This window comes from Ruditapes philippinarum, unplaced genomic scaffold (genome assembly GCF_026571515.1).
Source record: "Ruditapes philippinarum isolate M1 unplaced genomic scaffold, ASM2657151v2 ctg1272_1_1_1_1, whole genome shotgun sequence".
NCBI classification, from domain to species: domain Eukaryota; kingdom Metazoa; phylum Mollusca; class Bivalvia; order Venerida; family Veneridae; genus Ruditapes; species Ruditapes philippinarum.
The window spans coordinates 42,433-69,233 of NW_026854990.1; the positions used below are offsets into that span (position 1 = coordinate 42,433).

At 32.1% G+C, this 26,801-nt stretch overlaps 1 protein-coding gene across 1 annotated transcript in view; it reads left to right on the plus strand.

Annotated features, from left to right (window-relative positions):
- LOC132741724 (formin-J-like) overlaps positions 1-26,801 on the plus strand; it is a 66,235-nt gene that overhangs the window by 25,584 nt on the left and 13,850 nt on the right. Inside the window, exons 3-10 of the mRNA XM_060729974.1 lie at positions 8,189-8,351; positions 9,924-9,957; positions 16,612-16,756; positions 17,735-18,469; positions 22,009-22,173; positions 22,909-22,994; positions 23,901-24,001; positions 26,496-26,566. Coding sequence (XP_060585957.1) covers positions 8,189-8,351; positions 9,924-9,957; positions 16,612-16,756; positions 17,735-18,469; positions 22,009-22,173; positions 22,909-22,994; positions 23,901-24,001; positions 26,496-26,566 — 1,500 coding nt within the window. The remainder of the gene's footprint in view (positions 1-8,188; positions 8,352-9,923; positions 9,958-16,611; positions 16,757-17,734; positions 18,470-22,008; positions 22,174-22,908; positions 22,995-23,900; positions 24,002-26,495; positions 26,567-26,801) is intronic.

Genomic DNA, 26,801 nt, shown 5'->3' on the forward strand with positions numbered 1-26,801 from the left:
CAGTTTATCTTATAAATTCCATAACATTTGTAAAACTCTGAATATCTTTAACGAGTATGAAAACACAAAAAAATCAGTTTGTGATTGAACGATAAGTTACAAATCTGTCAGGAACAATACAATATATGTTTAAATTGTTAGTAATGCACTATTAAAATGACACATGGTCGGAATACTTCTAAACAAATTTGATGAATAAGAAATATTTTGACATCTTTAACTATTGTCAGAATTCGCTTTGTCTTTGACACAAATGTGAGGTTTCGTATAAAAGTATTTTTTAGAGTTGACCAAGTTATGAGCTAGTTTCTTCTCTTTGTTCAAACTAGTTATTTAAAACTCATAACATTTGCAAAGTTGCAAATGTATCATGTACTTAATATGTAAATGACAAAATATCTTAAACTTAGACTTCCGCATTATATACGTAAATTTATGCTTTTGCACGATTTTCTCTAAACAAATTTATGTGCAATGCAAGACCTTTGTATCTTCTATTCATCTCTTTTTAAGAAGTATATTACATTTTTCATCTTTTTAAGTATTAGTTTTGTTGTATAGATTGATTAGAGATCACACTATGTGTTATTAAAAGCCATAAAAATAGGAAACTCATGACGGTTAGCTGTAACTAAAAGTCACTATCTAATTTAGCCCTGCAAAGAAGGCGGTGCTGGCGTAAGAAGTTATTGTGATAATTATAACAATTACAAAATTTTCAACTACTTAAGTGTTTCATCCGGCTGACTGCTACGCCAGGTTTCATTAAGCCCATATCATTACGGTTACCTTCTGTTATAGCAGCGATCTGCAGAATAGCCTATGTATAGAATTGTTTTCAAACCCATGTATTTTTGTTTGTTACATTTACTTTAAATAACTTTTGGAGGTCCAGGAACGGTTGCAAGCAATATAACCACCGATGAACCATCCATGTGGACTCAATTAAACTTCAAATTTTATTTGGAGATTAACTTAACCGCGGAATTGTAGAGGGTATTCTGAATGAGGTATACAGGTGTATATTTCAAATCTGGCACCTTAACCAGTCTATTTATCGAAGGATTTAAAAATGTTTTGAAAACATTTAAGCACACAATATACGCATGGATGAAGCTTTTCATATAGATAAAATACAATTTTGAAACACAGTATTATCATATTGATAGCGAAGCAGTCTATGTTTAAATCATTTTAAATATTGTAAGGATCATTATTTCTATTCAAGTCAATGCAATTTTATTTGAACCCCGCATAATGTGACAGATAGGTCGTAGAATGGTTCACAATTTCCACTGAAAAGGAAGATGATTTGACAGATATTTAGAAAACTAGTCTTCATGAAAAGACAAGTCAACCTTCCTGCCACTGATAGATAATAGAATTGAATATAATAAATGGAACACTTTGGTATAGAAAAAAAATGAATGAGAAAAGAGAAAAAAATAGGGACAAGATTTCAAATTCAAATTAAAAAAATGAAATGTTTTGTAGCATTATATATATAAGTTCCTTCTGTTGCTTTCTGTCATCTTCACAGTTAAGGTACTTTCTCGAAACATTCTGAACCTGTTACGTATTTAAGATAATATGCGAAACGTTAAACTGCTACATGAACTGAATTTCACATGAACTTATTTCCACCATATTAAACCCAAAGAAGGACGAAATACAGCGATAATCCTCGACAAGATTTTAAACAGCAGGGTATCGGGTTTTTACCTAAAATCGACCCAAAGAACGAAAACTCTTCATAGAGGAGTCTAATTAGTAAGTATTTTGTATACACGTCGTGAAAATCACAAACTTGTCAATTCAACTTTTCCAGAGGCTACAGGAGAAATCTAGACTTTTAAAAGAATTACATCGTATGGATATCAAAGAGCAAATTGGGTTTATATTTCACTTGATACTTCATAAGAAGACTTCCTACTTTAATTTGAAGTGCTGTAAGCTGATAAATATCCATCTGCATGAAAAAAAATCAAATAAATCTAAATTTTAAAAGATATTGCAAAAACAGTCAAACAAAGGAAAATATATGGGTTAAAATGTTCTACATTCAATTCAAAAGCATTTTACATGCCAATTTTAGAATGATAAAGGCATTGAATGTAGGACTTTATAATATTTATTATATTAACAGTAAGATGTGTAATGTCTGACAGTTCTCGTGCATTTGTAGAGAGAAGAAGGGTGTCGTCTATCGGTGTCCTTTCTATAAGACATATTTTATCATAAATTAAATTTTAGAAAGTTATAAGCAGAAACTTTGAAAGTCGGTTGTTCAACACGGCAACAAATTTAAACTTTTGCCGACTCTGTTAGATAAATCATGCACGCTGGTATTAAATGCAGGCTACAGTCCACGCTAAATACCAAAGGAAAATATTGGTCAAATGGAATCCCTGGGTTTTTGTTGAGCATATATGAATGCCGTTTTATATTTTGTTATCAAATAAATGAAATACACACAAATGCATCAAATTTGGATGGCAATATTTCATTTTAAGTCACAAGTAAATCTTCAACACCTTGATAACTAAGTTTGTATTTGGTCTGTAATATATCGTACTTGATGTTTACTAAGGGATTGAAATGTTATATAAACATAAAATCAAATAAGAAGCAGAATAAATCAAATAAATGCACAAGTTGAATTGCAAAAATAAACTGTATACATTATAATCTAGGTCATTTGACTACAGAATTAGGAGACTTGCCCATTTTTTCTTTCAGAATTTTATACAGATACGTAATCAAAATTCTGTTTCACTAGAATGAAATTTGAAATTCATACCTGTCCATAGACCAGATAACATTTTATATGGCTCACTAGAAAATGTTGAATAACTCGCGCTAATTAAATTGAACGTTCCTGTTTATTATATTTCAAATTCAGACATACGAGTCATTAATGACACGTGACCAGACAGTTAATTATAACGCTTGCAATTTTTAATTTATGCGTCAAAGTCTTCAGAGATAGTATTTCATTAAGATTGAAACAGAGCTACATAACCCGTCTGGCTTTTGAGTACTAAATTTGGTGTTGTTCACCAACATCGGTGTAACTCAGGGTGCAATATTACGCCCCCAATTATTAGCTTGCATGCTTCATACTTGTTTTGACATATTTTATTGTAGGCTGTTACAGCATCAATGTTTCCTTTTCATTTACAAAGTAATTTACAGCTGTCATCAAGTGAATATACATTTTGTATTATTGTCATATCCTCATATACATGTAAACTCAATGCGTGGCATGTGAAATATTTTAATTAAACCAGATAAATTTTAGAGATAAGAAAAATATGCAGCCTCAATTTTGTGACGCTACTTTGCATATTAGAAACATCTGTTTTCAAAATATTGTTTTAAATCTTTGCAACAACTTTTACCAATAAATGCCAGCATAGAAATTAGCTAATTGGCTTAATGTCATATTTTAGTGGTAGTGGTATACTCGGTGAAATTAACAAACCCATACAAACATGTTTCTGTTTTGAAAGGCATGTTTTCACTGTCTTAGAAAAAAAATCAAGGGAGTTACTTGCGATTAAGTTGATAAGTCAAAATCTTTGTAGGTCTAATTTATTATGAATGCGTAACAGCGCGAGTCAATCGGCGGTACTTAAAAGGCGGGAAACCAACTTATATCTTCCTAAACTTTGGATTAATTAGAAGAGTATGTTTAAATGATACAAGATTTAATCGATTGCTATTACATGACATGACCTTTGAAAACATTATCTCTTTTAATTTGAATAGGCTTCATCTAAAGACCAAGGTTTACTCTGTCATATAATGTATACAGGCATTGTTTAATATAAAATTAAAGCACACAAATACGCTGGAGCCCAGCCAATGGTTTATTGTGCGTGGATAAGCTCGGCAAATCGTTAATGCAAATTTTGGATCTTTAATTAAGGATAACTAAAGATGATATCGCAGATATTGCATACCGTTGCAATGTTTTTTTTAAAGTTTATTTCATACCTTAAATTTGTTTTAAAGAATGTAACTTGACTGATCAAGATGGGTAAGTCGTGGGCTATAATACAAATGTTAAGATCACGTTTTATAAATTGCATTTTCATGAGGTTAGGTATTACCTTAAGTAAATATTGGAATAGAAAACAAACTCAATTTATAATTTCTTCCCGACATGATATGATGATAATAAATAATTATAGTTTGTCATATATTTAGCACACTAGTATTTATTTTTAAAACAGCACAAAAATTTCTTTAACTCCAGAAAAAATAAAAAAAAAAAAAAAAAATTGAAAAAAAACTTTTTTTTTTTTTTTTCCCCAATTGACAGCGGAAAAAAAAATTAAAAAAGCCCTTTTTAGATTTTAACATTGGGGGTTTTTTAAAAAAAATTAAATAGGTTTTTTTAAATCCATTTTTCCAATTTTTTAAAAATTTTTTAAAAGGTTACCAAAAACGGGTTTAAAAGGGCAGTGTTAATTTTTAAAAATTTGTTTTTAAAGGGGGCTGGGTTTTAAAATTACCAAAATTAAATTTTAATTTTAAAATTAACTGATGAATTTTAAACTTTGGGGTTTTTTGGAAATTTTAAAAAGGTTTTCTTCTTTCTTAAAATTTTAAAATACAAGTAAAAAAATTTTAAATAAAAAAGGGTTTGAATTCAACCCTTTTCCCTTTTACCAAAGTATTTTTCAAATTTTTTGAAATTTTCACCGGGTTACAAAATTAAAAAATATAAAATTTGCCTCACTTTTAAAAAACAAAGTGGGTTTGTCGAAAATAAATTTTTATTTTTTTTAAAAAAATTAGACCCCCTTTCCCAAAAAAAAAAAATTTGGCGTTTTTAAAAAATGTAAAAAACCACCGGGCCCTGGGATTTATTTAAAACATTTGTTTTTTTTCCCCCTGGGTATTTTTTTATTTATAAACAAATTTCAAAAGTAGAAAAATTTAAAATTTGAAAAAAGAAAAGTCCAAAGACGCTTTAAAATAAGAGGGTTAAGTGTGAAAAAGGGTTTTATTGCACAAGGCTGCTTTCCCCTTTTTTTAAAGGCCCGTGGGAAAAAAAATTCAAATTTAGTGGGAACAGCAAATTTTGTTTTTTTATTTTAAAGTCCCCGATCATTGAAACCAAACCCCCCCCAAAAAAAAATGAATGTAAAAAGAAACCCCTCGTTAAAAACAAATATTGGGCCCCTATTTTTTTAAAGAAAAACATCGATCTTATTTGAATAGAGATTATGCATACAAATTAGAATTTCTCAAAATAAGATTCAAAAGATGCAGGTATATTTTAGCGTCGTGGGAGACGTGGGGTATTCAACTGAGTCCAAATCTGCGGAAAACTGCTGATGTTCGTGGTCGGCCGGGCCTGTCCCCACATTCTCTCATTCGTTATACCGCGAACTCTTTTAAATACAAAAAAATAAACGTGCTTCGTGTATCAAAATCAAAAAGTCAGTGCATGCGAGCAAGAAGGCGAACCACAAACAGAATTGATACCAGTATGGCACTTGCGGTTGCTACTTGCAAACAGTTGATGTTATATTCAAATTTCTTATTGGACCATATCTTTATATATTTCATTTTATTTTTTCTTTATTACTGAGATGCATAACTCTCTGAAACATTTGATATGATGTTCATATACATGTTGTCTGTAATTATGTGTATATATTTATAAATCCTGAAACTTTTCACGCATACAATCTTTAGTGATATGAATACTAATTAAGTTTTCAGGGAATGACTCACAATGACAGTGTATATATATAAATATTTCTTTGGTTTAATAGCTATTTAAATGTCTATGCAGAGCGAAATATGATATAATTGAATACATAGATGATAGTGCATCTACGAAAACAGGTTACATGTAGACTATGATTATATTACCGTGTTTGGGTAAAAATAGCAATTTAGAATAGAAACTACGGGAAACATTTTTACAATGTTTTTTCTTCTATCTACTCTCAAAAAGGAATTGAAACAAATAAAATGAAAACAGTGTTAAAATCTAATTACCATCTTTGATATAAATTTAGATTTTTTATCCACAAAAAAAGAAGAAAGCATTTCATTAACTTTTCAAGGAAGCGTTTTTGGATGAATAATTAAGCTACTAGTATGTCAGAAAGAAAGGAAAAAAACAACAACAAAAAAAAACAACATTACTTAAGCTTTAAATCGTACAAAAACGCTTTTATAAAGTAAGACTTGGAAAAAGGAAAGAGGGGAAAAGAATAAAAATTGAAGTAAACGAAGCCTATGACATTTAATGTAATGGACAAAAACATGGTCCAATAATGACTTTAGAAGTTTCTAAATGTAAATATTTATTTGTCAGTTTTATTATCTGTTTTAGAATATACTAAACCATAAAACTTGTTTATGCAAAATGTATGTGAAAATAAATGCATATATACGACTACCGAATACTGTCACGCGCAGATGAATACCCCTTGTGATTTGAGATGATATTTGCTAAAACATTCAAGTACATAACCATACCATGTCAAATATTAACATCATTAACATGCAGCTGTCTACTTAAATCAAATAAATTATTCAGAAAACAGCTTTTTATATTGAAATATAAAATGATATTGTCGAGCGTTCATCTCTTCCTTTTTTGTCATAATATCTCACTTTCAAAAAACAAGAATTGTAAAGGAGAGAATATACCGCCTTGTTTCACGCCTCAACACGTTTTAAATAAATAGATGATGATTTATATATTGTAGCGACCTTATTGACACAAGCTACTGGAGAATTGCATGTAAAAAAATCATATTCCTAAATGGGTTATTTTAATTATATTCAAAACTAAGTTATTGGCCGGCAAGAATATAAAGAAAATGCTTTTCGGATCTTTATCGCTTCGTATATACAAAGAGAGCAGTATTATATTTCGTTTATTTAACACCTTTAGTGCCGTTTTGCATCAATTAGTGTTATCTATTTCAGATAATCTTGCTTGTGCAAATAGACCGACAAAAACTGCTGATTTAATTACTGCCTTTTCTCCAAAAAAAGAAACGGCCTCCTTTTGATTTTATTTTGACAACGTGTCCTTAATAACAAGCCCAAAGAACGCAGGAAAACCCCATCCATAACTTTTAGTTTTTCTCTTGGGAAACGAATATATGCTTTTATACTTTAAAACATAAGACGATTTTGAAGTCATCATGTCCGTTTGGTATGAACTTTATTATTTCAACATCAAACGTTAATCTGCTTTAGTGAGATGATATCGGCAAGATGTTGAACCATATTTCCGTGTATAACTGTACATGAGCGTTCTGCAATAGCCGTTATTAGACATGTTTCATTATTGCCGAAATATCTAGGGAGGAATAAAGCTATATTTCAAAGAAATATTCCGGAATATTAATATTAACCTCGAATGTAAACGATATCTGTAAGAACTACCATCATGGTATCACGTGACTGCTGTAAGTCATCAAACCTTCGTATCTCTCCCTATACACCGAGACTAATGTATTTCTACATCAAAACAAAGCGTCAAAACTGCCTGAAATAAACGAGGACGCGATGTCGGAAGTTTGTTTACCACTTCACACTTCTCTATACTCGAGTTTGGTCAGCGTAGATACCGGTCGTTCATTAATCAATTCCTCCTCTGTCATTAGCAGAAAATTATTGCTTTAACTCGTATACGAAGTCGCTCTGAAAACGAAAATGAATAATCCTCATACAACTAAGTTTACTCCTACATAGTAAAGAACGCTGATTATCTCTGTGATTATCAAAAGTCAAAGCGAATTTCTAAACCTTGAATAAATATTACTTATTAAAATAATCCGGCGACGTTTGTGTTCTGTTCATTCCACTATCTCTACGATATAAGGAAGACTTTCACTGAGTTGGTTACGTCGGGCTGGGAGTAGAGAGGTTGTCAAAGGGCCGCAAAACTATAATAGATAGTGAATATTATCAAATACTCATTAACCGCTTAGCGCTCTAAATTATCTGTTAAAATTTCACCAAAATTTGACCTAAAGAACTCAAGACCAGAGCTTTGACATGTTTTAAACCATGATACAAATTTTGAGAGTAAATAAAGCAATACAAAAACGAAAATGATTATAAGGGGTCAAATATTTTATATTTTGTTCAAAATACGCATAAACGTTACTTATAAGTATATTAAATTTCTTTTATTTTTCAGACTGCGAAGAAGCAGAAGTACCGGTTTAGTTTCCTAGTTGATGAGCTGAGACGGACAGAGAGTCCATCATCATACAAGAACATTCTATTAGAGTTCATCAACTGTATTATCATATATACAGACAAAATCAACGAGAGAATTCGGATCAGAAACGAGTTTTATGGTAAGAGGCCTCTCAGATTTTCGGGCCAGATCCAACGGCCTAGTATATATATTTTAATGTCCCGTGCATAAAAGTTTGGGAGGTTTTTGTCCGATATACGTATATTATTTGTGCCAAAACAGAGACCCAGATAATTCACAGTCTGAAAAGTCAATGGCCAAAGAATTTGAATCAGAACACACCAAAGTTAAGTCAAGTGTTTGCATGGCTCCTTATCATGTAATGATCACTCTCGTCGAATAGATTCAAATTAGAAAGTGGTTATACTACAATATCTTTGATAGCTTCTAGTATTTTAGGCATGTTTTTATTTTGAACAATATGTTTAGAAATCTGGTATTACAAGTCCAGCTGTTGTTCAAAAGTCTTTAGTTAAAAAAAACAACAGTGAAATTGTTTGGATAAAGATTTTATTAAACATCATCATGTTTTCGGACCTATCGATTTCAAGCATAGTTGAAATAAATATTAACGTTGTACAAACTCAACAAAGTTTTTCAACATGGTAATCAGTGCATTGTCAGCTCCATGTTGTTCAAATACTTCAATATTGTTTTCTTAAGTAAATGTCCAGTCATAATGTCAACATGTGATGTTTTCTTTTACTAATGGTCATTTGACTTTTTAACGTGCTCTAAGTGGATAACTACATGTATTAATGTTAAGTGATATTCGTGTAATTGTACTATAGGCTACCCGTGGCGATCATCCGCCAGAGGGTTAAGACAATATTGTCAATTATAGACCATTGGAATCGAAATTAATTGAAAATGCTTGTACAGTCAAAACAACTCTTAGACCTTTATTTTTTCTTGCTATTGAAAAAAAACTTGTTGAACTTGTAAACAGTCCAATTTTTTATGAAAGTGATAGATTATGAATGTAAACAAAACAAAACTAACATGAAGTCGTTATAATCCATTTTGAAGGAATGAGATTGCAATTTTTTACTGGTTTAAATATTAATTTCCTTTGAAGTTTAAATATGCTAATCTAGTCCAGTCATATGAAGCAAGAGATTGTAACAGATCAAATATAAAACGATTGCATGATTAGGGTATTTTTTGTGTAAAAATTGTTTTTCATTGCCACTATGTTATAATAATGTTAAGGACATTTTCTAAAAGGAAGGTTACTCGTGATTTAAGATTTCACACACTCTATGCAATTCCCTGTTTATGATCATTAATAAACTAATGAAACTGTATAAACCACACAAAAATGATGAAAATGAATTGTAATACTTCATCATGTAACTTCAGCGGATGTCAGTTTTGTTTGAACTTTTTAAAACATATTTTGAGATACAACAAGGTCGCACGGCCCTATTTATATCGTTAGATAAATGCTCTTATTCTTTTCAACCAAATGATTTATCATATCTAGTGTAATTCGTCAAACGATTTTGTAAAGATAATAACGTGCGACCGAATTAAGAAAAAAGCGACATTTTAGTGACACGTCCATTGTAATGTGCGACGCGACTGCAGCGCGCGAACTTGTGATCATGTTTGCTCGCCGTGATTTAGACTCTCTTTCAAACGTTAAAATTGATTTCTTTTTTTATTTCAGGTTTGAAGTTGCAGGAAGTTTTGAACTTATTAAGGTGAGTTCTTTTTCCACAGATGATTAATTAAGTTACATTGACAATTTTTATAATATATAACTTTAATTTTCTTCGTGCTTGAAGTTCTAGATTGAAGAATTAAAGGAAGTTTTTGTCGTTAAAACCTTATTACTAAAAGCTTGTTACATACTTTACTGACTGTAATAGTAATAAAATCCGGTTATAGTAATAAAACATAATTAAAGTTATTGTAATTTCACGGGTGAAGTAATGAATTACTAATAAATTCCAGCGTTTACTTATATGGGCATTAAATTGTACCTGACCTTAATTTTACAAAACATTAGGAGCACAGTAATTACTTGGTGATAAATACTATTGTGGTAAAATAACAAGATTTTTATTTCTATAATCGGTTTTGATCTAGGTCAAATGCAATTAAGCAAGTAAAAAAGTTTTAACGTAACTAAACGCTTGCATCCATTTAAGAAGAGAAAAATAGGAGACAGTTTGAGTGTAGCAAAAGTATATATCATCTACAGTAAAAAAAATCGCAAAAAACTTTCCATCTAACAAGCATTAAATAGGCAACTACCTTTTAATATTTACCAAAAAATTGGACACATGAATCATCATCATAATTATCATCATCATCGTCATCATCATCAGCAGCAGCAGCAGCATTACAACAGCAACAAAAAATAAAAATAACAAGAACGAAAAATAAAACTCACACAAACCAAAATAAATACACTTCATTTTTTGTATATGCTACAGATAATGTTTTTTCTTTCAACTCATAAGTGTTGTTGATGCTTACTATTGTATTGGTGAAATAGTTATTTAATGTGGAAAAACACCTATGGTCCTTACTTTCAGTTTTTAGCAGGTTTTGTCACAGTGTAGTGACATATATAACGTTACGAATCATTAATTCCATGTGACTTGCAGATTTATTTTCACTTTCAATTCATTTGCTATACACTTTATGTTTTTTTGTTGCAAAATGATAAAAAAAATGAAAAGAAAAGATTTCCACGCTAAGATAAAGGAAGTGTTTAACATATTTGATATAGTCCAATGATCACTCACTATTTTTCTACCATAATCAGTGTAATATTATAAAAATGTTAGTCAGCATAGTGTAAAAATAGTAGTTATAGTGAAATATCTGATATCAGATATAAATATTATAATCGTTTATGGAATCCACCGACCGTATAGTTTTGTAAATTATTTCCTAAAATAAAACGAAGGTCATTTCTAGAAAGAAGAGGTTGCAACTGCACACTCTTTGCAATGACCTCCGAAACATCAAACTTTTCCTGACAGTTATTTTTAAATCGGACTAAACCACGCTCACTTCTAGTATCTTTGCTTGCACATAATGCGTATGCTGTGTGCATACGTGAAAAGTACACATGGTGTTGACCACGTTATAACGTGATAATTTGATTGGTAAAATATATGAGAACTATCAGGACATGTAATTGTTCTATTTTAAATTCTAATTCAATTTATTCGTATTTATAGACAGCGTTCGTTGCTTCAAGGACATTGTCTCGTCAATTAAAACTTTAGACGATGTCATCTATTAATATCGGATTTTGTTTCCGATAAGAAATGCTGCGACAAGAATTTCTCATTTCTTCGAATAATTTAACATTTTAAAGCCTACAAAAAAATGAAATAATAGAATGAATTTTAGGGAAATGAATTCAAAATCGTAGAAGGAAGGCAAGCCTATAAGATGCCGCCATTTTAAGAATACAAATCAGTGTCTGGTATCGATTTTGCCACGAAGTAGGAAGATTCTCACGCGAGCTGGTGTCTATCAAGAAGTTCTTTTTGATATGTCTGACAGCATAATGGTATAAAGTCACTAAAAGCATATCTACATAAAAAGATATGAATTATGGCCGAAATACGAAACTACCGTATGTCACAAATTCACAATAAACAAGTAAAGCTAGTTTTGCTCCGTAATTTCGTATTTCGAAAAACTGACATTAAATGCATATGTTTAGAATTGATGATATGCACACCGAAAAAAAAAAGATAATAATTTTCTATTCAAAATGCAAGCAATAGATTCTTTTGATATTTGTGTTTTCTTAAATATAAATAGCATTACATTGAATAGAGAATCTCCGAGTGTCGATGTCATTAGCACGTATCTAATTTAATGAGTCGAGACTACATTTATAAATTGAATTTTGATGCGAAATGTTCATGACAGTTATAGTAAGTAACACTGGTTATAATAGATACTTGACAATAAGCTGTTTAATTAATGGCCAAGTAAAAAAAGAAAGAAGATAAAAAGCGTCTATTGCATGAAACAAAAGGTTGATGACTCTTTTTTACATTATGTTATACACGAATTGTTTAAAATTTTGCATCGAAAAAAATGGTATGTTAAGTTTTGACAAAACTTGGTACTATGGTTATTGCGTAAATAATAAGTATCATAAAATTTGATTGAAAGTTGTTAAATACGAGAATGATGCTGGTTTGAAAATATCAAAGAAACCGGAAATACGTTTATCACGTGAACCAATAAAATGTGGAGACGAGAAGTAGAAATGTTGCATAAAATAACAAATATTTACGTTACTAAAAATAACTTGTCTAAATAAAGGTTATTGGCGACGCCGGTGAGCGGCGTCGTCTATTATGGAACGCTTTTTATTTTTGCCTATGGAAGGAGCTGTTATTATTAGCAGTTAATTTCATGTTGTGTAAATTAGTTTTATTTTGATTCGTAAAAATCAAGTAAACAAATGTGTTGTTATATTTGTATTTAATAACTTTATGTAAAAAGCATGTGCATTGTGATATTATTTTCACGAAATTGCGGGTTAAGTTTAACAGCTTGTCCCTTAGTTTTAATGACAATACTAAAACCCGGATTTCGAATATCGTTGTGGTCTAGATTGAGGCCGTATCATTTATACATTTTCAAAATTTTCCTACAAGAAGAAAGTTCACCTGCAATTGAGTATAAGGATAGGTAATGGAACTGTTGTAAACGATTATCCTATTGATTTTATCCTTATTACATTTATCTGTTGCGCAGAATGGTTGTTTTTACAAAGTGTACCAGTATCCGGATGTTGAAAGCTATCCGATTTTCTGCAATTACTGCTGACACATGGCCATCTATTTTTTTATGAATACTTTACCATTAATTTGCATGGCTTGATAAAATTGAACCTGCAACATTTCATAATTTTGCTGTTTATCGTGTTCTTTTGGGTTTCAGGTTTTCTTTATTTTAAGGGGAAGTAACTTATGTTTACTAAATTATCAGGTCTAGGATTTCATGATATTTATGGACTGTCCGTAAATTTATAGACAGTATACAAATTAAAAGATTTTTCAATCCATGAATTAACAGATATTCAATGTGAAATTTGCTGTTTTTAGTTTTACAATAAAATCCGCAGCTTAAGACAAGTTGTTTTATTGATTGTTTATATTTACAAAGGTAATGGGGTGAGTTTCATCTTTGTATGATGATTTTGAAATTTTTGTTAAAAGTGAAAATTGAAAGTCATCAAACTGTTCTGAATCTTAGCATACTGTTACATTTAATCATATAATACCTAACCTTATTCATTTTAACCTGCGGTTTTAAATTTTAATGCAACTTCTACTATTTTCTTACTTATTGTCTGTAAATTTACAGACAAGAAAATCTGTAAAATTATGGATCGTCCAAAAATTTACAGACTGTCCGTAAATATCATGAAATCCTAGACCTGATTATTTGTTCTTTTCTGTCTATCTTAGGTATTACTTATAATACTATTTTTGTTGTATATAATTCACCAGTTGTAAGGTCATCAAAAGCATGTTAATGTTAGGATTTCATATTTATTTAATATAAACTGGGAATTATTAATGTTATGTGCATGTACATGTATATCTTAGACAGTAGTATATTGATATGTTGAGACTTATAATTTTTCTGCATTTAAAGAGATACAGTTATGTCATTATTATTAAAGGGATGAGACTTTCATTTAAAGTTATAAATGATAAAACAGGTATTGATTGAAAATGTCCTTAAACTTGGATCAAGCAATATAATTAATAAAGTCTCAAAAAATCATATTCTGAATAGTTATTCTATTTTTTTTCTAACATGTGCATAGTTTGAAAAGGACAGCTTCTGTCTTATCTATTTGTAATGAAGAGACACCGGTCTCAACCTCCAGGTCTCCTGAGTCAACGCGACAACAGACTGTACATATAGAGTAGATTGTTACTTGCCCTTGAATAAATTTGTGCACTAAATTTATAGTGGGTGATTTGTGCCACATGAAAACCAACATAGTACAAAAAGTAACTGGGCGCCAGATGAAAACATGAAAATACAATCTACCACAAAGTGGTTTGTTTGTTGCATTTTCATGTTTTTGCCCGGTGCCCTTGATGCAAAATACAAATCAGCCTTCATAAAATTTCTTATGTTGGTCACAGGTTAATGAGTTCTGGTCAAGCTCAAAGTTTTTCTCATCCTATGACTGCATATAAGCATGAGTTCAATTTCCTATGCTCTGTAACATAAGAAATTCACCAACACAAATCGATATAGTGGGGAAATATGTTGTGGTTTAGAACTGTTTCATTATTAAAGAGAAAATGTGTAGCAGGACGGATAGCTCAGTTGGTCTTCTGAAAGTCATGGGTTTGAGTCATGGTCTGGCAGTTTCAGTCAGGGTTTAGAAGTGGTTTTTCAATTGACACATGTTTGATTCATTTAACAGATTGCATTATTTGAAATGGACAAAGGCAGTATTGCATGATACTTTTAGATCTACAAAGGGCATTTGATACAGTTGAACACACTATCCTGCACATGAAGAAGTTGTTTTTCTTCTTCTTCATGAAACTTCAAGCATCTGCCATATATAATGACATTCTTACATGGTTTAAGTCTTATCTCTGATAGTAGCTGGTTGATGTGGCTGGTACTTATTCTACTACTGCTCTGAGTACCTATGCTGTCCCCCTGATGTTCATTTTAGGTCCTCTTTTATGTCTAATATATGTCAATTACATGTCTTCAACCCTAAGCAATAAGCTTTTATTATAATGCACAGGCACGAGTATCAGACCTTGGATGAAAAAATATGGCCAGATTGATAAAAAAACCTGTGTTCATCTTAAAAGTGTCAACAACCAAAATAAAATGTAAATAATAACCCCCTTTAAAAATATACTTCAAGTTGATAGTATATTTTTAAAGGGGATCATTATTTACATTTTTTGTTTTGGTTTTTATAAACACAGTTTTTTTTATCAATCTGGTCATCTGGTCATATTATTTCTTCCCAGGTCCGATACTCGTGCCAGTGATTATATGCTTATGACTCAGGAATCCTTGTGTCTCATAAATTAAATCTGAAGAAATTCTTTCTTATAACATGAGTCTTATAAGATTGCTTAATTGACTATAAATTGCCTTTGCATCTTGGCAAGACAGAGTCTATTCTTTTTTGGTTTAAGTTTCAACTTAACCTGGCCCTAGCCTCCAGGTCACATGTAATGGTACTGCTATAAAGTACACATCTTTTGTTAAGTATTTAGGTGCAAATCTGGATCAAATTCTTTTGGCGTCGCCCTTTGATGCTTTGCATCAATGCTTTTCTTGTATTGGTACTGTAAAAGTACTTGTTCATACTAATATATTATATATCATTTCTAAACAGTCATATCTGACAAGGCAGTTTTTTTTTATAAACATAACAAAAATATTTATTCAACCGAAAAATGCAATATCATTTGTTAAAACTGACTTTTAAAAATGTGTCATATTATAGTCTCTAAACACTGTAACAATAGCCGACCATTGATCACTTTTCGGACGTATTGATCCAGCTCTTGACCTCTCCTCAAATTTCAAACACTATTATTACAAAGTTCTGTTATACTTAATATAGTTACCTAACATTTATTACATTTATGGAGAAAAAAAACCTGAAAAAACATAAACAATATGTCCCGCTACCAACAAAAACATTTGTTTAACAGTTTAAACAAAGCTGTTCATAAAATGGTAATTGTCGGTAATTTAGGGGAACGATTTAGTCTGTTATGATCCGAGGTTTATGTTAACACACAGGACAACATTACAACATCGTATACATTAGATGTAAACGTAAGAATAACTAGACAAACTTGGGGCTTAGTTAGTGAAGTCAAAATGACTGATATATTTTGTTTTGGTGTAATCAGCCAGTTTTGAAGTTGGCCCTCCTCACAGTGAACTTAAACTAGTTCACCACATCAAAACACGCACGAGTAGATATTAGAATTCATTAAATAGTTTGAATATATTTCAGATTCGCACGAATCCTCTAGTAACGCAAATTAAGGGGGCATTTAAGTAACATATTAAGTGAAGTTTATATATTTTTGGATTCGACTTGAAGTATCAATTAAACCATACATCATAATATTTCTGGAAAAAAAATGAGACCATTTCGAAGTACGTAATATCTGCAGTCAACAATATGTAGCTATGGTTAGCATGCACGGACATAAATATTGGTCAAGCTCTATACTGGTGACACTAAGGGGCCAGGGCACACAGCGATTAGACGTGATGTAAACATCACTTATACATTTGTTTATAGACCAAATTTCGGTAACATTTATGGTATTGTTTTAAAATTATTTCAGACCTCTTGGTGAAAAAGATTCGAACCTTCAGGTACAATTTGACTTGTTCGACGAGCACAAGGACAATGATGATGAACAACTTCCGGGGGCCAAAGGCATAGACCTGAACAGTCCCCTTGATGTATTTCATACCATTTATAAACAGGTCAGTGAAATTTTAAAACACCACGAGCAAATCGTGCAGAAATGAAAATTTTACAATGACCTTATATAAGGCGTTACTAGTAAAATGTCTATCGTAATTTGGTAGTAAATTGATTATACATAGTGACCTTTCTCCTTTAAAACATACCAAAATGTATTGTACTTTCTTTTAGGATGTTTTTTGCTATGAACTGATTTGTTGATAAGTTGGTTAATGTTTCTTTGTTGTAATTTCCTTTTGTCTCTAAAGTAAACAAAACAAAAACAAAATCGGATAAAAGAAGTAATAAAAGTTGCAATTGTCATCATTATAAAGGTCAGTTTCATGTTATACAATTGATACGGTGTAAAACATAAGTCTTCACGGAAAAGACGACCGAGTTTGTTAAGAAAAGGTCACGTGTCACTGTATATCAGCATCCCTGTCACTCGTGGATACAAACAAAGACCTTACATGGTGTCAAAACTTCCCGCAGACGCTATAGGAACACTTCTAGTCATGATTTGGCAATAAATACATGTATATTACTGATAAGTTTCATAAGAAAACATTGTCGTCTGCCTCTAAATCAAGTAATTTTTGTCATCAAAAATTTCCCGCTCGCGTTTTGTTGCCCACGCGAACCAATCTAAATTTATGCGTCTCCTTGTTAATGAACAGTCTGAGTTGAGTCTAAAATCAGTGGATTTATCAATTACTCAAAAAATGTAATTAAAAAATGATGACAATCCCTTTCTAAAAATATTGATGACATTGTCCTATAAAAAAGAAAGATGAGAAAATACCTCGGGGCAGCAGACTATAATACGGCAGACTATGATTGAATTAATCGAGTATTAAAAGTATTTATGGTAATTATATTTATCAGTTATCTTTCGCTTACTCATTCTCGAAAAATGTTCTTTTTCACTATATACTTGTATGTTGATCTAAATTAAAAAAGCATGAATATTTTACCTTTTTTCGTTTTATCCGCAGGTTGAAAACACGCCTCAGGAGATTCACTTTCTGACAGTTCTTCAACATTTATTGAAAATAGATCCCAGTGAAAAGACAGCTGATGTTATATGGGATACTGTAGAAAATTTAACCAGTAAAGCAACTGTTATAGAAAGTGTTGAAGATTCAAAGAAGTTACTACAGTCTTTCTCTAAGAAACTTGACAATAAGTGTACTTGTTCGTGCCACACGGAAGTTGATAGACATAGATTAACTTCCCCGAGAAGATCTATCCCCGGTGTTCAAGATGGCGGCGAGCAAGCTCCACAAATGACGTCACCTCCGGTTGGAGGACCTCCTCCCCCAGCGCCGCCACCGCCACCTGGTGGCGGCGCTCCTCCCCCTCCCCCACCCCCACCGCCTGGGATTGGAGGTCCTCCAGCTCCACCACCTCCCCCAGGGGCAGGAATTCCACCTCCCCCACCAACAGGCGGTGGGTTTTTAAGTAAACCACAGAAGAAATTACCACAACAAAATATACCAAAGTCCAAGTATAAAATGAGAACTTTACAGTGGCAAAAAATTCCAGTAAATAAAGTCATGGGTAAAAATAACATTTGGACCATGACTGGACAAATGTTCAATGGATATGTATCAAAAATGGACTACGAACAAATTGAAGACTTGTTTGGTGTAAATAAAGTGAAAAAAGATAACCAAGATGTCACCGACGGTTCAAATAACATTGAAAAGAAACGAAAAGAAAACGCTGAGGTAAGGATGGACGCACTCATTTATCTATTTATGTACTAATAGTAAACTTGCAATTTTCTTTCCATTTGCATTGAGATTTTGTGAATTTGTTTAATATATTTTTAGAAGTTATCATTTTTACTGACAGCTAAAAGTGAGCCTAAATAAGCTTAAGTGCTGTTTAATATGGCAACAAAACTTGACTTCAATATGAAATATGAAACACATGTAAAGTTTGTAAAACACTGATATGTTCTCAATCATGGAATAGAATAGTATTTTTTATGATGACCTACTTCCAGGCAGTTTTAGATTTAATGTCCTCAACGATTAAGGTGACATTTTATTGCAGGAAGAATTATGGGAATCATCGTTTCCGGTATGATGTATTATCTCAACTGTATTATACATTATATCATTATATACACAGAATAATGCAAGAATTATATAAACATATAATACAACGTGTAGTTATATGTCATATACTCTTATGTCTTAACATTTTATTTGTGTTAAAAACAACAATACTTGTGTTAACATAACTGTATACATTATTCTGTCTATTGACCTATTTGTTTATAATGGAAGAGCGGTGTGTACTCCTGTCACAATGATAGCTGCATTGCTGTTGTATTGTCAGTAGAAATTAAAGCCGTGGTTTATATACTGTTTAAGCTACAGTCTCACTTACATCCCGGCAGAGCCCCGGCAGAGCCCCGGTAGACGTCCGGGGTGATCCGGGAACGACCGGGGTACGACCGGGAACAACCGGGGTACATCCGTAACTCTGCCGGCAACGTCCTGGATGATCCGGGATGATCCGGGAACATCCGGCATTCGACCCCGGATGGAATAAAATATTTAATATCACCGGGGTGGTCCGGGATGATCCGGGAAGGTATAGCTTTGCCGGCATCATCCTTAGCTCTGCCGGGAACGACCGGGGTGATACCGGGAAAGCACCGTAGCTCTGCCGGCACAAACCGGGAATGATCCGGGGTATGATATAGCCGGTAGAGCTACGGTAGAGCTACGGTAGAGCCCCGGTATATGCCGGCAGAGCCCCGGTAACTACAGGCAGAGCCCCGGAGGAAAAAGGTAGAGCTACGGTTGATCCCGGTAGAGCCCCGGTAAAGCCCCGGCAAAGCCCGGATCATTTAAAAAAAATAAGGACAATTTGTGATTATTGAACTTGTTTGTATTAAAAGCCTTCCCATTTCCCTTTTATCCAGTATGGTATAAGGATTTTTCAGAAAATCATCATGAATTACTATTCTGGAACAATAGATATTATATTAAATAAAAATTATGTATCAAAGTTATCATTTTCGGGCTTTTTCAATCCACCGGGGTTCTACCGGGGCTCTGCCTGGATCGTCCTGGGCTCTGCCGGGGCTCTGCCTGGATCGACCGGGGCTCTGCCTGGGTCAACCGGGGCTCTTCCGGCGTCATCCGGGAACGACCGGGGAAGCACCGGCATGAACCGTAGCTTCACCTGGGCTCTGCCTGGATGATCCGGAGCGCATCCTGGGTGGTTAGTAGGGAAGTACCGTAGTGCTGCCGGGGTAAGTGTGACCGCAACAATAATTTCATCCCGGATCGTCCCGGATCATCCCGGTAACTTACCGGGATGGTCCTGGGCTCTGCCGGGAGTAAGTGAGACCGAGGCTTTATCTAAGTAAAAGACGAGTTACATATCATTTAGAAAATAAATATTTAAGTTTATAAGTTCAACAAAATATGTCAAATCCGCATTATAACAAGCAGTGTGATTGGACAAAAAGATTCTTATTGCGACTTTCAGCCAATCGTTTTTGTTATCTCATTTAGTGGCATTTGACTGTGTGGTAAAATTGACTCAAACTTAGAACAAAGGTGTTCATAATACATGAAAAAATGAATTGTTATTATTATATAAAGATGAAACAAACACGTTTATGTGTGTTTCTTCATCAATATAAAATACAAAGTTTGTGATGTTGGGTGCACGGTGTATACGTATTTTAATGTCTCTTGTAGATTATCCACTTACTTCTGCATGGTGCAAAATTGACAAAAATAAAATATTTCTAATTTTCTTTTCTTTCATAACACACAATTCAATTCTAACATAAAGTTCTAATGTAACCAAACGTACTGTTTTATAACTTAATAATCATGGACAATTAATATATGCACTTGAAATATTTAGTCCACGACCTATTTAGACACTATTTCTCCTTGTTTCAACCTTTGGGGCGGGTATGTCATTAAATTGTAGAAACAAATCGTGCGCGTATTGTGCAAACATTTAACAAATGGCAGCCTGGCGGTACACCCCAATTTATTACAGATTTCAGTCGTGAATTCATAACATTTGATCATTTCTAAAGAAATTACAAGGTACAGTCAGCGCTTTGTTCGACAACGTTTTTGATAAATTTGGAATTTATGTAATAGTGTTTGCTTTGATTTGCAAACTAAATATCATTAAAATGAAGAATTGAGAGTTATTGGCAGTTTCTAAGAGGTGATGATTTAACACACAATTATCAATGGGTGGCTAAATGTGTAAACCTATAAAAAAAGAGGTATTGTATGTTAAAGAAGCACACACATGATTATTCTTCTCACCCGTTTATGTCTATGAAAACATTCAAATGTATAATCGTCATAATATATCTTATATAAAAGAGTGTGACTTGTCAAAAAGTTCAGTTTTTAGACCTAAATATGTAGTATGAAGTTTGGAATATTGTCTTTATAAGTGAATAGAAATCCGTACACAATAATTACCATTGTAAGCACAATTCCTCTCTCTAGTAAAGAATTAAGAAAAGATAACCTATGAATAATATTTGAACGATTCTTTTATTAAAGTTGAGATAAATGACATTATGTAGAATGTCATCCGGCTGAATTACTAAATTTCACTGAATTAAGAGACATAAATCAAAAGTTAATATTTGTAACAGTAGAATATCAGAATAACTCGGTTCCGGTTTACTCACGCCTTTAATAGATTTTACGTCCCGATAATGGTTTCGCTGTTCTGATAATGGTGTCGCTATTCCAATAATGTTTTTACGACAATCGCAAAAATCTCATTTACGACAATCAACATGATTGTTCATTGATTTATCAGATTCTTTTTCTAGAACACAACAGATAAACTAATGTCTTTTAATAGGGACACTTAACTTAATTTACGGAATTTATTGAAGTGATACTGACAAAATTCATTATATCACGATGAATAAGGTCACATCTAAAACAAGTGATAAAAATGTGATGAAAGTATGAGCGACTGAATGTATTTACTTATATGTTTTCTGAACATATTGTCATTAAATAAAGGCCCAGTATGTGACATTGAGATAAGGGTTTGTCCGTTACCTTTCTAATCCCTGTTACAGTATCCTTCTAAACCCTTAAACGTTTTGACTTTATCATTACCTTTACTACAAATAGACAAACTGTTCAAGTCATTATGCTTCATTGAAACAACACATTTCTCTATGAACCACTTTTCTGAATTCTAGAATTTTTTTAAAAAAAAAACCGTGCACGTTATTTTCTAGGTAAACTTGCTGGATGGTAAACGGAGTTTGAATGTGAACATCTTCTTGAAACAGTTTCGTATGCCAAATGAGGACATTGTACAACTGTTGCAGCTAGGACAAAGTGATAAATTCGGTGCTGAAAAACTCAAAAGTCTCCAAAAGATATTACCTTCACAGGAAGAGGTACTCATTCTGTTAAAATAGATAAGAAATAACTCGCATGTCTTTGCATTTCGCGATTGTCAGATGAAGTTATAAAAATTTGCTTGCATGGAAATTTTCTTGTAATGAAGAAGGTCATGAAGTAGAGATGTAAAATTTCATAATTTAGAATTTCATAAAGTGTATCAATAGAAACAATGTCTGTTAACTGTTTAAGTGAATTCTTCAAAGTCAAATCCAATGCATTTTACAATGGTATCCTTTTGAAATATGTTTACAAAAGAATTTAAAAAAGAATCGGTTAATTGTATTGTAAATTATGATGCACCAGATAAATTTTGCTGAAAACGCATTTTACAGTGATTGTGCTAGTTGTTTGTACTCGTTCATAGATTTTAACCGCAAAAATATTTCAAAGTTTTTGAAATCGTTAAAAGAGATTTTCAACCCGCCAAAAGATTTACATATGAACGAAAGTTTCAACATTGAACGTAATGCTGAAAGGAAACGGTGGCAAAAAAACTAAATACAAAACAAGATGTTTGACAATGAGGTTCAAGTGGAATACAATATGCCAGTGTTTGCAAAGGTTTGAAAAAAGGCAAACAAGGTTTATAGAGTGGACTATATATAACAAACGTAAATTATTAAAGCAAACAAGTAAAACACGATTCAGCTCTTCATCCGAGAAGATATAATTGGTTTTATGTTGATTTAATTGATGTTGAAATATGCGTTTTTTCTTTGTCAATTCAGGTGGACTTGTTTCGAAGTTTCGATGGTGACCGAGCCAAGCTGGGAAGTGCAGAAAAATTCTTCATGTGCCTTATGGGTCTGCCTAAGTAAGTTTCGGGTGTCTGAAGTTGTATCAAAATCATTCCATGTTGTTTTACTTGATTTTCATTTCTAACAAGATAAAAAATATACTAGTATTAAAGACCCCTATGTGCTATTTCTGTTCACATGTTTAAGTATACTGTATCATAACTTGACACCATAGTGAATGCCCGACGAGCAAATGAACTTGTCTTGTACTTACATCTGTTTAAATTGAAACACGTATGCTAATTTTATGTAGAAATAAACAGGTGGTTACATTAATTCGTTTTGACGAGACTTGGCTAATTATGCAAACAAATGTCCTAATTTGCATAATATATAATTACAGAGTTAAAACAAACCATACATTTTTCATTTTTGTATTACAAATATTCTCTTATTATTTGAAATTTTACGTTTATACATCACGTAAGTGACACAATAAATTTCCTATGTTGTTAATAATAACCTAACAGTGACAATGTTTATTAATATTATAGTGACACTATTTGAAAATTAGTTAATTAATAGGGTAACGTAGTTTATCTTTATGATAACTTAGTTAATTAATAGGGTAATGTAGTTTATCTTTATGATAAGGTAGTTTAATACAAGGGTAAAGTAGTTTATTACAAGGGTAACGTAGATTATGTTTAGGGTTACTCAGCTATTTAGAAAGAAACAAAGGTTGTTTTAAGTATTATTATTCGTCATTAAATGGTGTAGCTACTTTATAAGATAACTTTCATTGTAACAATGGCATAGTGCAAGGGTTTGTTTCCATTAAATAGTCTATTGCGAGGTTACATAGCTTATTTCTAAGGTAACGTAACAATCAAGTATACCAAAGTAAGATAGTTGTCCTTATATGTTGTGAGTTGTTATACATTTCATGTTGTATTGGTGACATTATTTGTATTTCTTTACAGTTATCGTCTGCGAGTGGAGGGTCTACTCATTAAAGAAGAATTCAATGCCAACATTGAGTATATAAGACCTTCAATTGATTCCGTTATAGAAGCCGCCAAAGGTAATACTACTTAATTTGTAACGTATTGACCCCTTTAAAATTTGTATGTTTGTGTTGTTGCTGTCAGCACAGACGGCTGTAATTCTAAGGCTATGCCACTATATAAGTGAAGCCAGCTAGTTATTTAATTGTCGTAATGAGACCTTGAACTCCCTAAAATAAGCAATGGACTATGTTATTCGTAGAAGGAACAGTCCATTTACACACAACCTAGTGAGAGGGAAACATTTACATGATGAACTGTTGACCATTAGTGTCGGGCATGTTTGAACATCTTTGCAGTCTTAACAGACGCTTTACTAATAGCTAACCAACTTCAATTCATCACATATTGATATCTCCAAAAATGATAATGAACTTTTCCAAAAGCTGGACAAAAAATCTGGAAAAGGGTTTTCCCTTGGAAGCATTAGTCACAACAATATTGCATGAAAATTGCAGACTCGGTTTGATTGAGTCTGTACATGAGGGATAATATAAAAGTGCAACATCCCTCATGCCCCCTCATGTCCATTTAAGTAAGTCAGTAGAGGAAAAAGGTTCCGATATGACACCTGTTATAGATATTGTGTTGATGACATTGTCATATGTTAAAATCTTTCACAAATATTAGATTAACAACAACTTCACTACATTTGTAGACTAATTCCTTAAACAAATTGATTACTATTCTAGCTAGAATATAATTCAATGAGAATGGTTTGTATTGGATAAATATCTGAACTATTACTTATTGACGTGTTTAATTTACAAATATATGCCCCTATTTGAATACAAATATAGAGGTATTGTAGAATATTTGATTCAATTGGTATCAGCTTCAGTGATTTTTGGGCCAAAGTACTTTTAGAGCTGGACGCGTAGAAATTGATTAACAATTGAATTTTTTTAAATAAATGTAAACATTCATATGACGCATAGGAAAGTCTTTAAATATGACTTTTAAACCAAAATAAGGGGTCAATATTAAAGTGCGCTGGCTTTTGAAAACAGATATTTTGGTCCTGTTTTTAATTTTATGTAATTTTAAGATATCGACAAAAGATAAAATATGGAGAATTGAGCGTGCTGGTCTGATATTACATAATTAACGATTCCGAGTCGAGTTTTTGTTTTGGGGTTTTAATCTTTCGAACAATTAAGTTTACTTTAAACAATAACAACAACAACAACAACAACAACAGCAGCAACCATCTGGAAACTGAATTCTTATGAAATGAATAATAAACCCCCAGTTTATACACGAAGTTATCAATAATTAGTAAAGATAAGAAAATTACATAGAAATTAATTGGTCCTTTATAGTTATTTTATTATAAATGTTCTTAATATAAAGTGTAAATTTCATTTAAATGAAGTCGTAAATTTGTCGTGATAAAGTCATAAAATATGACCCAGCAACAGTTCATCGTACTTTTGTTTGTTACATGAAAATGTTTAACATATTTATTAAAATAAACTTTAGATACTAACTAAAGAAGAAAAATGACCTTACATTTTTATTTAATTGTTTTTGAGACATTTTGTCGTAAATGTGCAGCGATTTGTCACCATGGAGTCCAAATAGTTACCCCCGCCTCCCCTTGTCGTTCTGTCTTGGAATAATATTAAATTATTAGAATGTTGTGTTGAAATTAAATGAAAACCCTGCTAAGAACTTTTCTCGTCTGCCAAAACTAGAAAAGATTTCTTTCGACATTTTGACTAGTAAATAGCAACAGGTCTTCATGTGTGTTTCTTGTCATTTGTTTTAGTGTGACTTATTGAACTTTTATTTTTCTTTGTGAACGCTTACTTTATTTTCTCGTTTGATGATAATTTCCGCGTTTTCATCTGCATCATGTAATTGGCAGACCCTTTAAGAGACAATAACAGGTGTAAAACTTTACCGTTTTAAAGATGTAAATTATGATCTATTGCAGACGACATAAAATTCTCTGACGTAACAGTTCAAAGAGTTTTATCAAACAGTAATGATACACAGCATCAATTTTTAGTTTTAAACTATCAATTTAAGCTCTTTATTTATATTTTATTTGTTCTTTAACCTTTAAAATAACGGATAAACTATTTTTGAAATTACATGAAATAGCATTTTTTGTAAAGGAAATTGTAATACGGGATGCATCTACTATTATCGTTTAGAAAATTGTTTTTGTTTAAATTGTCAAAAATGCTCGATGACACAGCACAGAGAAAAAATGCAAATAGAGCTCCACCCATCTAAAAAAATACCCCAAATAATAACAACACCACATTAAGAGTTTTAAGTTAAGAGATTATTTCGTTATCGACTCCCAGGCCAAGCTTATGTTAAATGATATAGCATTGTAACATATGATATACTTTATTAAGATAATAATACACATGAAAGGTTGAAAAGGTCATGCGTATATGTAGATGATACATATAATTCAATGAAAATTACATGTAACTTAGTAAAATTACTTGCAATACAATATATCTTAACAACTGTTTTACTGTGTTATTTCAGACGTGAAAGAAAACAAGAATTTACATGAGTTGTTGTACCTCGTCTTGTTAGCCGGAAACTTCTTGAACGCTGTAAGTATTTGAACTGGGTGGAAAATGTGCATTTGACAATGCAGTGAAATTTGTAATAAAAGAACTTCAGTATAAGAAACCCGAATGTTAACTAGTTGGTTCCTGGCCTTAACTTAAAGGCTAAAATGTTTTACAGTGCTGAATGTGAAAAAATACCTTTTAACTTTGACGTACATTCATGGCTATTTTACATTTACATTTTGGCTTAAATTGACCTCTACACTATTCTTGAGCA